The 14947-nt window shown below is 42.4% G+C and overlaps 1 protein-coding gene across 1 annotated transcript in view; it reads right to left on the bottom strand.

Annotated features, from left to right (window-relative positions):
• The window catches only part of LOC311523958 (monocarboxylate transporter 2-like), a 59592-nt gene extending 50064 nt beyond the window's left edge, over positions 1 to 9528 (bottom strand). The window contains exons 1-2 of the mRNA XM_084634555.1: positions 9447 to 9528; positions 6743 to 7002 (exon numbers count right to left, since the gene is read on the bottom strand). Coding sequence (XP_084490681.1) covers positions 6743 to 6959 — 217 coding nt within the window. The 5' untranslated portion in view covers positions 6960 to 7002; positions 9447 to 9528. The remainder of the gene's footprint in view (positions 1 to 6742; positions 7003 to 9446) is intronic.
• Between the last annotated feature and the right edge of the window lie 5419 nt (positions 9529 to 14947).

Below are 14947 nucleotides of genomic sequence, written 5' to 3'. Positions count from 1 at the left end.
ATTGGTTTTACTATATAGGGCCAATACACAAGATGGCACAATAGATTACACTATGCTGAGTAATCACTTACATCTGAGATATCAACTTCAGTTCAAGGGAAACATTTGGTAGTTCAACCTGGCAAATAGTGTGAAACTCCCCATAAACTGTAACATCAGTGGAATCCAGATCCTTTTTCATGTACAACAATTCCATTAATTTCCTCAGTGTGACCTCATTTTGGGAAAGAGATTACCTAGTACATTTGAAAATGGTCATGTGTGTTTAGAGTTCTTACAATATTCTTAATTTGCTGAAGGGATCAGTATGTATTACTGTGGATTATCATTAGACAATGTTTTTTAATTCCAGAAAGTCCTTTGCACTAGATCTAAAACAGATACAATCATTACATTCAAGCTTGAAGACATATCAATAGTTTCTCTCAATAACCATAGCAGAACTTATGGCAGTGTTAGCTTTATCCTCTTTTGACCAGGACTTTGGATTTCCTCATCACTGAGCATGACTAAACAAAGTTAAAATGCCTTCCAAGAGCGTTTAGCCCACAGGCCCTCCAGTCCTTAGGGATTTATTAGCACTAATAATTGCAAGTTAGGAGTTTTAATTAAATGAAAACTTACTTATTCAATTCCCAGTGCTGTGATCTAGTGAGAAGCCAGCAATAAAGAGGACTGCAAATGAATGGGCTGCCACTGGCTAGAGTCATGCTCCGAACAGGAGTGGCGGTTGTACCACGTCTGCCTCACCCATCTAGGTCAAGCTGAGATTCTTGGTGGGGCAAAAACTTCGACTGTCATCAGCTTTATCAGATATGAGGGTCAACCACTCATTTTGGGCATTCGCCTCATGCGCTGAATTTCAGTTTCGGGAGGTATCCCACCAGTTAGATACTACAGAACTTCACCCTGTGAGATCTAGTCTGTATAATTGCTCAGATTCCCCATTAACTAGAACTGGGTGGACATTTCACAGGGAAATCTGAAAGCAAACAAACAAAGCTATCTCCATCCAAAATTCAGGCTCAGTTCCCCCCGAAGACTCACATTTTCAGATGAAATTGGGCTGAGACCCCAGGTTCCATCAACCTGCTTAGCATTTGTACATTCTGTGCGTGAGATGCAGGTGGCCTGAAGTCCTCCCAGATGTCAGATACACTATCACTGGAGATATGTTTGGGGCCTGGGCAGCTGGCTCACTCTCCTCACCCCCTGAGTTTCTCTTTAGCAGAGAAGTAATTAAACAGTGCAAATAGAGACTATAGGTATAACCCAGGATGCTGGATATTCACAAGAGCTACGAGGAACAGATAATGATCCCAAATTTGGGATGGCATCCACAGTCACTGACATAGGCAAGAAAAAGAAACCTATCCACTAAAGCAAACTATGTGGCAATAGGGGACATTGCATCCTCTGAACTCTGCATTTGCCATCCACTAACTAAATTAATTCTTGGGATGGTTAGGTCCCAATTCAGACGGAGGGCTGTGGGGAGCTGCAGAGGTGGAAGAGCGTGGAGATAAGTGTGCCAGAAGCAATCCAAAACCCACTCTTGGACATTTATGATACAGGCCTTTGGGAATCCAAAGATTGCGCTCTTTGAAATTGTGACATATACAGTTGGCTATTTTATTAAAAACTCTCTCACTTAGAGGATAATGTCTGAGAAAGACTGAGACACAACATTGGGGTAGGTTTGTGGATAGGCCCATTATTAGGAAATGCTTTAGGGTCAGATCCTTCTGTCCATTCCATGGTGTGGAGAGGAGCAAAGCAGCATCACTACCAGCAAGGAGGAGCCAGCTAGTGAGGAATAGCTACCAGCAGACTGACTTAAGAAACATGAAGTTGCATGGGAATTAAGGGTGTATAGATGACCAGAGAGGGGCAACCAACCTCGACAGCACACTTGCCTAGCAACCCAATGGGTATTTTGGTAGAAAACGTGGCCTCCCCCGCCGAAATCCCTTGTTCCTTCTGCAGGTGTACGGGACTAGCTGCCACAAAGCAGAGATGCATGGCAATTGGGGTGCCGAATCACACAGGGTATGTCCAGTTTGCAATTAGACACCTGCAGCTGGCCTGTTCCCACTGACCTGGGCTCAGGGCAAGGGGCTGTTTAATTGTGGTGCAGATCTTTGGGCTCGGGCTGCAGCCTGAGGTCTGGGACCCTCCCAGCTTGCAGGGTCTTAGAGCCCAAGGCCCAGTCCGAGCCTGGATGTTTACATTGTAATTAAACAGTGCTGCAACCAGAGCCCACGAGCCCAAGTGAGTTGGCACAGGCCAGCCATGGGTGTCTAATTTCAATGCAGACATGCCCACAGGCACCCCGCTGCCTAGGCAGCCTGCAGAGCTCAATTGCACTGATCCTGCTACATTTCCATCCTCACATGCTTCACGCAGGATTGGCAGGGGCAGCAACTGGCCCTGGAAGAGAGTTCTAGTGTATTGGTATGAACTGATAACAGTACAGCAAGTAGCTAGGGACATGGCAATCTTCTCCAGCTCACGTCCCTTTCCATTTAGTAATGCTGTACAAGGGGTCAAGGAGCGGTCAAAACAGAAACTTGGTGTTTGTTAAGCTCCAGTATAAATAGCAGAGAAGAGGCCAAACTGCCAGAGGAATTCATACAAGAAATAATTCATTTGTTATCCCGGGAAATGCTTAAATAGCTCTAGGCCCAGGTCTAGATACATATACCATCACTGCTGGAAAGGATGGCTTCCTGTAAACCAGAAACTAGATCTAGCAGTGAGATTTTTGTTTTAGCAAGTGTTTCAATGAGAATAACCTGAATAGAGCTGTTGTAGCCAAGTTGATCCCTGGATATTAGAGAGACAGGGTAGTTGAGGTAATATCTTCACTAACTAATAAAAGATATTAGTTCACCCATCTTGTCTCTCTAATAACCCAGACAGAAAGTTACAGAGATAAAACAGATTAGATTTAAAGGAATCATATCACCAGAATGTTTTCACTTAGGAATTATTCCCTGGCTACTACATTGCAAATATCGTTTCTTACCTTTTAACCCTGGAGTGGACCCTATTCTGTTAGATTTGGAAAATGGTTACCTAAGAGGAGGGAAATAACATGGTTGAGGTTTTCAAAGCAGTGCAGGGGACTTAGCTATTCATTTTAAAAGAGGATGTCGGGCTAAATCCCCTCCACAGCTTAGAAAATCTCAGCCCCTGTATTTAATTCTATCATGACTGGGAGTAAAAGCTGGCAGTATTTAAAATTATGTACATACATGGCCAAATGCATGGCTTGTGCAGAAGGATGTATAAATAACAGATAAGTCAGTGGGTGTTGCAGTGTCCCCCTGGACAGAGAAGAAATAGGACAGTTGTTTGCAACGAATATAAAGGGGCTTGTTTATTGAGGCCACTGGACATAGACATTCGCTGTTACATGAAGTCTTTAAATCGTGATTTGAGGACTTCAGTAACTCAGCTAGAGGTTAGGGGTCTATTACAGGACTGGGTGTGTGAGTACCTGTGACCTGCATCGTGCAGAAGGTCAGACTAGATGATGCTGATGGTCCCTTCTGTCTTAAATTCTACAAATCTAGGATATCCTGTTCATTCCCATTCCATGGCTTTCTGCTCCCACACTATAGCCTTTTCTTCACTACCAACAAAAAGTACGTTTTTACCTCAGGGTAGCGAACACATGTGAGCTAAAAACCACAGTGAAGACAAGGCATTTCAGTGTTACCATAGGTAAATGAGGTGAGATCAGGCATTTTAGTTTTATTGCAAGGTAAACTAGGGCAGGATTAGAGTGCTGACCTTGCCTAGTTTACCCTGCTGTAAAACTAAGGGCCTAGTCATCACTGTTTTTACCTCAGGGTAACTGACCTGTGCAAGCTATTCTAAGGCTAAAGTCATGCCATTTTTAGCAGTGAAGACAATGCCCAGCTAAACACAGGTTGCGTTGCATAGTGACATCACACAGGGTGTCCCTAAGTCCTGGACTGGCCAGTAGTGGAAGAGAGACAGGTGCAAAGGAGTCTAAAGGTCTTGTTGACATAAGAGAAAGTTGTACCAGTTTAACTTGAATTGTGAGTCAGTATCTTGTTCTCTCTCTGGCGCAATGAATGTCGACAAAGTGGAAATCAGAAAAATGGAAAGAGGTAGACTGACTTTATAGCCTAGTGGCTAGGGGCACTCAGTTGGAACATGGGGTACCAGGTTCAAGTACCTCTTCTCTCTGTTTTAGAGCCAGGACTTAAACCTCAGTCCTCCACACCCCAGCTGAGTAGACTGATGGTCAGGACACTGGCGATTCTGAGTGTCTTTCCCTTGAAAAATTTCTAAGGGACTTAGTTTCAGCTCAGTGCAGAACAGGAAAAAAGAAAATATACATCTTTGAAATAGTTTTCCTTTCCTGAGAAGACTTTTGCTGTTTCCCACCCAGCTCTACTCACTTGTTCTAACTAACTGAGGAAGAAAGCAGAGATGCTTTATTGAGTTTACCTTTAGGACATAGAAAACGCTCAGATAGGACAGTGGTGATCGCTGCATTAAATGCCTAGAGAGATTAGACTGCACATCAGTTATGGCCTGGTTTGCTTTGGACTAGAGCTGTGAAGAAAATACATGGCTGTCTGAAACGGGATCAGACCCCTGAGCTCTCGTACAGAACGCTGCAGCTTGATGTTCCTGTGGGTAGAGATGGTCTGACTGTTTGCTTACGTTTTCCCCCACTGCTTTGCTCTTTGCACTCGTTGGCTGTTGTCCGCCACATCAAGCATAAGGTTTTACTATTAACTTTCAAGGTCCTACCTGAATTGCTCTTCAGTGTCACTGAACTGTCTTTTGACACTTTTGTTCCATTGTACCCTGTTCAAACAGAAAAGATGAGGCTTTTGGTCCCGAGGGTAGTGCTCGTTCAAGCTCTCTGCAACCTTGGTTCAATGGAATGGCCTTTCCAATAGCTCTAAAAATGCCAGTCTTTTAAAGAAGGGGTTTGTCTACTCGGAAGCCCACCTGATCTTCTGGCTCTAAGCTCAGGGGGCTAGCGAGAGTCTCAGATGGAGCAGTTCAGCCTGCTAAATTGAGGCCAGCTAGTGCTATTCCACCAACGCAGGCTGGGACGCTCATTCCGAGCTGCAGGATAGACATACCCTTTCTTTCAAGCGCCTTTTGCCAGGTGCTCCATTAACATGGTTGGAATCTACTGTGACAACATTCTTATAGTGATCACAGGCATGGAACTGGTTTCTAAAAAATTACGTTAAGCCCTTAGCCTCCTCTTCATCCCTTTGGGAGGACACTTTCTAGGCTTCTAGCACTCACATTAAAGGCGAATGTTTGAGAAGAGGAGGAGGAGCTAGGATTTCAATGTCAAAATGTCCACTGACTTCAGTAGAGCCAGGCTTTCAACCAGAAAATGTCAGCCATGTCTGTTAAGCCATTTTGGAATTAGCCGGGGGGGGGGGGGCTAATAATGAAAAATAGTTTATGAAAAAAAAATGGCCTTTTTCAAAATTGAAACTTGTGAAAAAAGTGTCTTTAAAAAAAAATGTTTGACCAAAAATATAAACTCCATAAGACCCCCCAAATTTTTGAAAATTTGGAATTTTGCTTTCCTCTTTATTCCCCCCACCCTTTTTACTATTAAATACAGTAGAATGAACACTAGTGGGTACCCATAGTCCCCCTCCTTCTCATTTTCTCTTTCAGAATGTCCTCAACTTTGGAAAAGTTAGAGGGGCAAAAAGTTTGAGGAGCAGAGAATAGAGAAGAGAAAAGAGAAAAACCCACCCTGCAGATTTTATAGGGTTCCTAGGTGCCAATTTTACAAATTATAAAAATAGTGTATGTGGTATAAAAGAGGAAAAAACAAAATTGCAGTAATGACCATTTGAAATCTAAACTTTCAATTTTTAAAAAGTTTTATAATTTTAAAACACAAAAATAAGCCTGTTTGAGACAAAAATGACTGAAATTTTGCCACTGTTTCTTTTTTTCAATCAGCCGTATTCATCGTTAAATACAAACAGCAACCGAAATTACCCATGTGCAGTGACTGCACACACCTTTCCCTTGATATGATCCTATTTTTATTAAAATTTAATAATTCAACCTACATTTTAAAGATCTGCTTTCATTTTTTAAAAAACTCAATTTTCCCAGTCACTGATCTGAGTGGAACTTGAGGAGCCCACAGCACTTCACAGGATCTAGCCCCAAATGAATAAAATTGTTTTTTTATATATAAAAACATTTAGATGTTCATAATAAATGCCAGGAAAATGTGATGTAGAAAAATTCCCCTTGTGAAAAAACAGTCATTAAATCAAGAAGTTTGAGTAAAGGCAATTATTATTGGCTTGCAAAAAAGTTATCTTACGTCTCTAGCCATGGGAGCATCTCACCCTTTCCCATTTAAAATGGTACTTCTAATAAACTTGCTTGCTGAGAACTCCTATGACTTCAATGAGGCCAGGATTTCACTCTAAATATAACAAGACTTGGAATAAAACCATGTGAACTGGCAATATGTATATATTGATTTCATCACCAAAACATTTTCTAATGTAAACATTTATCAATAGTCTCTAAAGTGTCATGGTAACACTTTATGTTGTTAAAGGACAGCCTCTAGAAAACCAGAGTTTCAGTTTAAGCCTCCCCAAAACTTTCTAGAAGATAACATTTTCCCCCACCCAGTTTTGAAGTAGAGATATTCCCTTCCTGACCCAAAGAAAGCTAGTCTAGTTTCACTCACCTCCCCCGTAGGTAGTCGCACACATGATGGAAGTCACCCATGCAATCTGGCTGTAGGATACATTAAAAACCATCCGGAGTTCTTTGAAATAGACTGTGAAAGCTTTAGGGAAGGAATATGCAAATCCGACAGAGATGGAAGCTCCAAATACCACTGCCCATCCCCATCCACCATCAGGAGGGGTATAGCCTAAGTCTGTGTTAGCTGGGGGAGACATGGCTAACCTAGATTTCAGGCAAGAAAGCAGGTCTCTGGGAGTCCTGAAAAACAAAGTGCATACCTACAAATTAGCAGTTCATATTTAGTTTTCAACTTTATGGAGGTGTGTACTAAGTGCAATCAAAACACACATAAAGCTGGTAATTCATATGTAATAAATGCCAGAGTCTCTCAAGTCACCATTTGTTCTTGTGGCAGGGTTAATAAGAAACTCGACTTATTAAGAAGAAACTGCTCTGCCATAATCCTGCCACAACTGCCTCTTAAAACATCAAGACACTATTCCAAGCATAATGGCCTGAGTTTCTAACTTTTTACAGTCGGTTAGTGGTAAGGTGTATACAGCTAGTCAGAGCTAAGAGGTGAATTAACATCAGTCTTCAGTGCAGGAGGCAAAGTCCCCATTGAAAAATGATGAGGAGGACTAAGTTTACTTTTCGATTAGTTTGCAAAAATCATTTATGTGATCTAGCCTGTAAAATGTTTCCTAAGCAGCACATATATTTTATTTAGTTAACATCTTATCTTAAAAGAAGATCTATTTTGTCCCTTCAAAATGTTTGTGATAAAAATTTGAAGAAAAACAAATCTGTCACTTAAAATAACGTAGGTCTTCTGATTTTAGGTTTTAACCATTAAACACTGATAAGACACTACCGATACAAAATTTAAAAAAATGAAATCCATGTTTATCCAATGAACACCAGAAGAACACTGGAAATGGTTACTTACATGTAAGTACTTGTCTACATGGAGCAGTAATACACAAGAACATAAGAATGGCCACAATGGGTCATACCAACAGTCCATCTAGCCCAATATCCTGTTTTCTGACAATGCCCCAAAGGGAATGAACAGAACAGGTAATCAAATGATCCACGCCCAGTCGCCCATTCCCAGCTTTGGCAAACAGAGGCTAGGGACACCATCCCATTCCATCCACTCTAATAGCCATTGATGGACCTATTCGCCATGAGTTTATCTAGTTCTTTCTTGAACCCTGTTATAGTCTTGGCCTTCACAACATTCTCTTGCTCATGTGCTCAGAGTCTAACTGATCATTATATATGGGGTCAGGAAGGAATTTTCTTCCAGGTCTGACTGGCAGTGACTTTGGGTTTTTTTCCAGCTTCCTCTGCAGTGTGTGGGTGATGGCTATCGCCATTGTGTGAAAGTGAGATATTGGGGCACCTCAGTCCCTCCTATTCTCTGTCTATGGCACATAATAGTCTAGACTAAAGTATTACAGCCCTAAGGAGACTAATGTCGATTATTGGGCTTAGTGTGCAGGTGCTGATGGTGGGCTGTGATGTACAGGTCAGACTACATGATCTGGTGACACTTTCTGGCCTTAAACTCTATATTTCTGGTCTTAGACTCTATTCCAGAATGCAAATTTGTGTCCCAACATTACTTTCTCTTGCTGCTTCTGTTGCATGTGTTAAAAGACCATTGCTTAGTCATACACACACAGTGCCATTCCAGTTGCCTATGAAGTGCGTCTCCTGCACTTGTCTGGAAGCATCTTTCACTCATTGACAGTCCAGGAGTCTTCTGGAGGCTCCACACCAGCAGAGTGGAACGCTAGAACCTTGATGGGGTTTATATCACTCTGTGTGCGTGTGTGGGGGGAAGAGGGATGACACTAATGCAGGTCCCTGACTCGGGGAGAGGATCTCAGGGGGGAAGAAGGTGCTGGTGAAGGTCTCTGGGGAGACTGGAGAGTGATGCTGAACCTTGGAAGTTTTCTACACTTTGACCTGGCAGATGCTGCGATAGGTATAGAGGGGAGAGGCTGCTGGCTCTTGGGGACAGACGCTTAAAGATGGGAAGTAGATGAGGAAAGGCTTGGAAATGAGGACTACCTGGGAAAGGGCTAGAGAAGCAAGTGTGGTGGGAAGGGGCTCAGATGTCAGGTCTGAGGAGTAAGGTATGGGGTCCCTGAAGCTTGGCAGAGGTATAAATAAATACCCCTGAGTTTGGGGGTCTCAGGGATAAGTATACACAACAATTCAGGAATGGGAAGTTGGGTCATCTGAGATTTGGAGGGGCTAGGAGCTGGTGGCCTGTCCTTTGGTGTCAGGACCCCCATTTATGTCCCCACAAGTTTGAGGATCTCAGATAGATGGTCTCTAAAGGTTTTGGCAGCAGAGAGATGGGGGCTGTCATATAACAACGGCACAGAATCACAGAACAGGGAGTCTTAGGGGTAATGCTGGTTTTCTTATTCTCATATAGCTTCTCTGCCTCCCCACTCCAATGTAACAGATTCTCCGAAGAACCTTCCCCAGCCCCCTAACTGATTTCATTCTCTAGATTTAAAGACCCACCTCCTCAAAGGTCTCTTGGGCTAAATAATGGGCACTCCGAGCCCCAGGAGAGCTTGGCAGCTCAGAGGTACATGGGCATGGAGTTGAAGGACAAGGGGAGCCCAGAACCTCTCCCTACACTAAGAGGTGATGGAAACATTACAGAGGTGACTTACCTTAGAAGCTGGTTTCTAGGAGCTGTTCTTACTGCAGTCGAGCTTTCCCTCCAGAGAGAGGGAAAAAACAAAGCTTGCCCTCTTTTTAGGGTAAATGCTTCATTGTACAGTTTTCAGATGGGAGGGAAAAGCCTCATGATTTCAGGTTATCCCTGCTTAAAAGAATAATTCCATTGCATAAGCAGCAGGTGATTGGCCCCGCAGGGTGTCCGTCTCCCCAGCGTCGCATGGGAGCGAGGATCTGACTCTCCCAGCTAGTGACTTCCACAGCATCTCCAGCAAATGACTGACAATTTCTGGAGAGCTGACTGAAAGTTCCTGGTGAGCAGCCCTTGGAGTATGCCGGACTCTTGCCAGAATATCAGATTATGTCCAGAAGCGAGACAAAGCAGAGGGGATATTGCATGGTTAACATTCTTACCGTACTCCCCCATCACTCAACTAAAATAAGAGTTAGAAGATCAGTCACCGCCCTGTGCCTTTTAGGAGCCACTCCAGTCGCCTTCTCTAAGGCCAGTTCTACAGCAAGGAGGGAGAAGCAAGGTGGACTGCCACGTGTTGGCTCAGCACAGCTGCATGTTTCTCTTATGTTTGCAACAAAAGGGAATAAAACTAAAGGAAAATTGTGTCTTCAGAGGAAGGGGATTAGAATGTCACCTTGTCCCTGACTGATGCTGACCACCCTGCAGAATAGAGAGTAAACAGTGTTCAGTAAGTGGCAAGAAAAAAAGAAATGGGGAAGTTTAGCTAATCCCTCAAAGAAAAAAAAGTTCAGGGAGAATACAGCTAGGTCAATTTATACCAGCGGAGGGTCTTTCCCCATCAATTAAATAGCTTTCTCTCAAGAGAAGGGGACTGGATTGGCTTCTAAAAGGCATAGGGAGCTGGTTTCCTTCTAATTCTTATTTTAAATGACATTCTGATTCATAGGATTCAAAACATAATTGTTGAAATAAATATAAAAAAAATCTATTCTTTTTCAATTCTGTGACAATAGTGTTTACAAACATTCTGTTAGAAATGCTCCACTCCCCTTTCACTTCGGTTTTCCTAAAAGTAGAATTATTGCTTCTAGCCTGGTAATGAGAACACACGGATCCTGACGTGGCATGCCTTGTTCCACCCCACTGAGCGCTATGCCTGTGAGCAAGTGTTGTCTGAGCCGACCCAAAGGATGGGCATATGCCACGTTAGGATAGTGTCAGTCACACCATGGAGATGTTATTTGGTATGAGGCTGGCTGGCTGAGAGATGGTGCAATAGCAAGGCCAGCATAAAATCCTGAGAATGTGTTACTGCGAGAAGATATCTAGCAATTAAAGGATGTGAAAAGGTACATGCTCTTGATAAGGTGGTTTCAATGTGTTATTCTTAATATTATAATCACTGATAATACAGACATGAATCAGTACTATATATGCAATACATACATCAATGTTACATACCATCCCTCCACTTTTGTAGTGCAAAATTGGATGTTCTGCTCTGAACAGCCGGTTATTTCTGCTTCACCCCTCAGTATCGTTCCTCACTGACCTTCCTTTGATAAGAGCCTGATCCTGGGAGGTGCTGAGCACTTTCAGCTCTTCAAAGTTGAGGTTCCAATTCAGCAAAGCATTTAACCAGGTGTTTAACTTCAGTGGGACTTAAAGTTAAGCATATGCTTAAGTGCTCTGCAGCATCAAGGGGCAAACGGGGTTTTCAGTATCATTTGTACTTCTGTATTGCTAAAATACGGAATGGCAGACTCATGTAGGGCCCCCTGGGAGAGCGAGTATTTTGTCTTACAATAACAATTAAATCATTTTCACACTCACCTGGAATCACTGAATAGGTCTAGGGCAACCTGCATTCTGTAACAGGTTAACAGCCTACTTATCTCCACCACAGCTGCAACCTACCCACCTCTGCTGCCTCTAAACACTCTTCCCAGGGCGCGACTGTTCTTTCCCAGCAACAACCCCTGCCTGTTGCCAGCTTCCTGGCTTTATAGGCCCCGCCTGCTCCTGCACAGCTGAACCTGCTTCTGACCAATTCCCTGCCCCCGCCCCTCCCCCAGGTGCAGCCTGTGGAGTTAATAGGCCTACCTGACCTCCTTAACCCCGCCAGTCCAGACCCTATCACAGACCATGTTCAGAACACACTTCCTTAGGCTTCCTTCCTGTTCTTTAGGCTGTCCAAACCTGATCATAACCAGAAAAAAAAGCACTAGCTTACAAAGCTTGTGTTTTATTTGATGGAGTTAGCACTAGAGAAGTCGGTGTTCTGCCTAGGTAATAATCCTGGGTCAACAGTTCATCACCACACCAAAGCAGCACTAACTTATGGTCCTATGACGAGAAATTGTCACTGTCACACAATGCAGGATTTTCAATGGCGCATTATGATTTCAAGGTCTGGGAAACTAGCATTTGCAAACCCACGGTCCCTTACCATGGCCAGGTCTGATCACTATGGCACAAAGCATTCTGGGAAGAATTGGTGAAACCATGCTTGCATCATGTGTTCTTGATCCAAAAATAAACAAATTACTCTGATACAAAATATTTTCTCTAGTCAAAACTTCCCATTCTCCTGATTTTTAAGGCGGGAATTTTGCACATTGTCTTTTCTGATCGTTATTTTTCACTAAATTTTAATACTGTTGGCATGTCTTTCTTTCTGAAATCCAGCTCCAAGGCCAGAGGTTTGGAATGACTCTGTTCTCTTCCACAGTGAAATCTCTTAAGGGTTTTGCTAGCTGTGGCATTAGGATATGTGCATTTCTTATTGCACTGAGCATGTCCCCTTATTATAGTCTGGTGCCAATGGCTATTCTTCACAATTCAAGCCAAATTAGAATAAGGCACTGGTTATTATAAACATCACCAAATTCATAAATGTATCCCAAAGGTTATATAATTCTAGAGAAGCAAAGTAATAATGGTGCTCATTTTTAACAATGGGTAATTATTCCAGGATAGGTTGCCTTTAGGAAGCATCTTGCTTGATTTTTAAGGGTTAGAATAAAGGTATGGAAATTGACCAACATTCCAATGCCCTTGGCCACCTCTGCTGGCCCCTGCCATTCAGAAGGGCTAGCTCTGAATTGTAAACTTAGTTTTGAGAATTAATTAGAAGATAATATTTTAGTGCAGCCAAAGCATTGACCTTGTAAAGTTATAGTTAAAATACCTTTAAAGTCTCATGTTTATGAGTGTATTTATTGTTAATTTAAGTCCATATCTTTTGTTAAACAGCATCTATGTAATTTGACTAAATAAGATCAAGTACGGTATATTGCTGTGTTGGTCCCAGAATATTAGAGACAAGGTGCGTGAGGACTGAGAGGTCAGAGATGTTCGTTTTGTGAAAAGTGTTCACCCATGGGTGATATGGTGTTTTTGTCTTTTACCTTTTTCTGTGTGAGGTCATTTGAGAGGCTAGTGGTTGTCTGGTTTGACCCACACAGCTGTTAATTGGGCACTTCGTGCACTGGATGAGGTACACCACCTGTTGTGAAAGGCACGTGTAGGACCCATAGATCTTGAAAGATGTTATGGCAGGTCTGGCACTGCTTTGATGTGATGTCTCTTAGTCTGTCATCTTCCTCAAGATGGTCCATAAAATGTTGGCATCTTAGTACCCTGGCTGTTTCCATAGTTTGGACAAAGTATGTGCTGTTGGATGTAAAACTGTTATGAGTGAGGATGACATGGATGAGTTTAGTGATGTGTTTGGGGTGAGTATCTCAGCGTTGTCCGTTGTCTTGTAGATATAAGGTCAAGTATGTTATATGCGTCATTGACCAAATGTAATACACCAAGACCAGGATACACTTAATATAACAAAGCGAAAAGAGAAACTGAGTAAAGTTAAATGAGAATGTACTTTACACTAAAAACATGATCATACAGCTTTTCACCTACACACATTGCCAGTGGTTCCAATAGCTAAGATGGAAAAGTAAAAAATATATATATTTAGATTCTTTTAACACAGTTTAATAGTTGGAAAGGAGAAACAGCCAATACCGCATCACAAGACAGCTCTCCGTGATCCATCAGCAGTTGGTGAACTATTGACCATAGTTCAGAAACCATTAGGGGACGGGATCATAAACTTCACATTTCAGAACTTTAGGACATAGTTGGGGTGAATTTTACACACACACACACACACAAAATAAATAGGTTGCTTAGGAGTATTTAAAGATCAATGTCAGGTAATGCAGGCGCACACTTTCATAGAAGAGTTTTGTACAATCCAATTTTAATAGGAATGTTTCCATACTACTTGCACTGTAGAACTCCATTCTGGGTATTTAAAACATTCCCCTGCAGTGTTCATAATCCAGACACTGCAGCAGGGTAGTGAGAACGGTGACCAGATAGCAAGTGTGAAAAATCAGGACAGGGAATAAGGGGTAATAGGTGTCTATAGGGCTACTAGGATGATCCGAGGAATGGAAAACTTGTCTTATGAAAGGAGACTCAGGGAGCTTGGCTTGTTTAGCCTAACTAAAAGAAGGTTGAGGGGAGATATGATTGCTCTCTATAAATATATCAGAGGGATAAATACCAGAGAGGGAGAGGAATTATTTAAACTCAGTACCAATGTGGACACAAGAACAAATGGATATAAACTGGCCACTAGGAAATTTAGATTAGAAATTAGACGAAGGTTTCTAACCATCAGAGGAGTGAAGTTTTGGAATAGCCTTCCGAGGGAAGTAGTGGGGGCAAAAGATCTATCTTGCTTTAAGATTAAACTCGATAAGTTTATGGAGGAGATGGGATGATGGGATAACATGGTTTTGGTAATTAAATATTCATGGTAAATAGGCCCAATGGACTGTGATGGGTTTTTAGATGGGGTAAGATCCAAGTTACCCGGGAAAGAATTTTCTGTAGTATCTGGCTGATGAATCTTGCCCATATGCTCAGGGTTTAGCTGATCGCCATATTTGGGGTCGGGAAGGAATTTTCCTCCAGGGCAGATTGGAAGGCCCTGGAGGTTTTTCGCCTTCCTCTGTAGCATGGGTCACGGGTCACTTGCTGGAGGATTCTCTGCTCCTTGAGGTCTTCAAACTACAATTTGAGGACTTCAATAGCACAGATATAGGTGTGAGGTCTTTTTTAGGAGTGGTGGGTGAAATTCTGTGGCCTGCGTTGTGCAGGAGGTCGGACTAGATGATCATAATGGTCCCTTCTGACCTAAATATCTATGAATCTATATAAGAAAAAGCCCCAAATATCAGGACTGTCCCTATAAAATCGGGGCATCTGGTCACCCTAGTAGTGAGGCCCAAGAAAATAAAGCTGATGATATGCAGGTCAATATGATTTCATTGTCCAAGCTGGTGAGAATTAAACTGCACCAGATATGAATATTCCATTTAAGTTGGACTGTTAAGAAATTCTATAGAGATCTGACACCCTCCGTAATACATTGAGACACGAGGTTTCAGCACTGATGAAGAAATACTCCTCTATATAGTTGATTCCCAATATTTGCCTTCC

This window comes from Lepidochelys olivacea (assembly GCF_965140295.1).
Source record: "Lepidochelys olivacea isolate rLepOli2 genome assembly, chromosome: 7".
Lineage (NCBI taxonomy): Eukaryota > Metazoa > Chordata > Testudines > Cheloniidae > Lepidochelys > Lepidochelys olivacea.
Note: the sequence above shows the minus strand (reverse complement) of the source record. Positions and strands in the feature narration are given on the sequence as shown.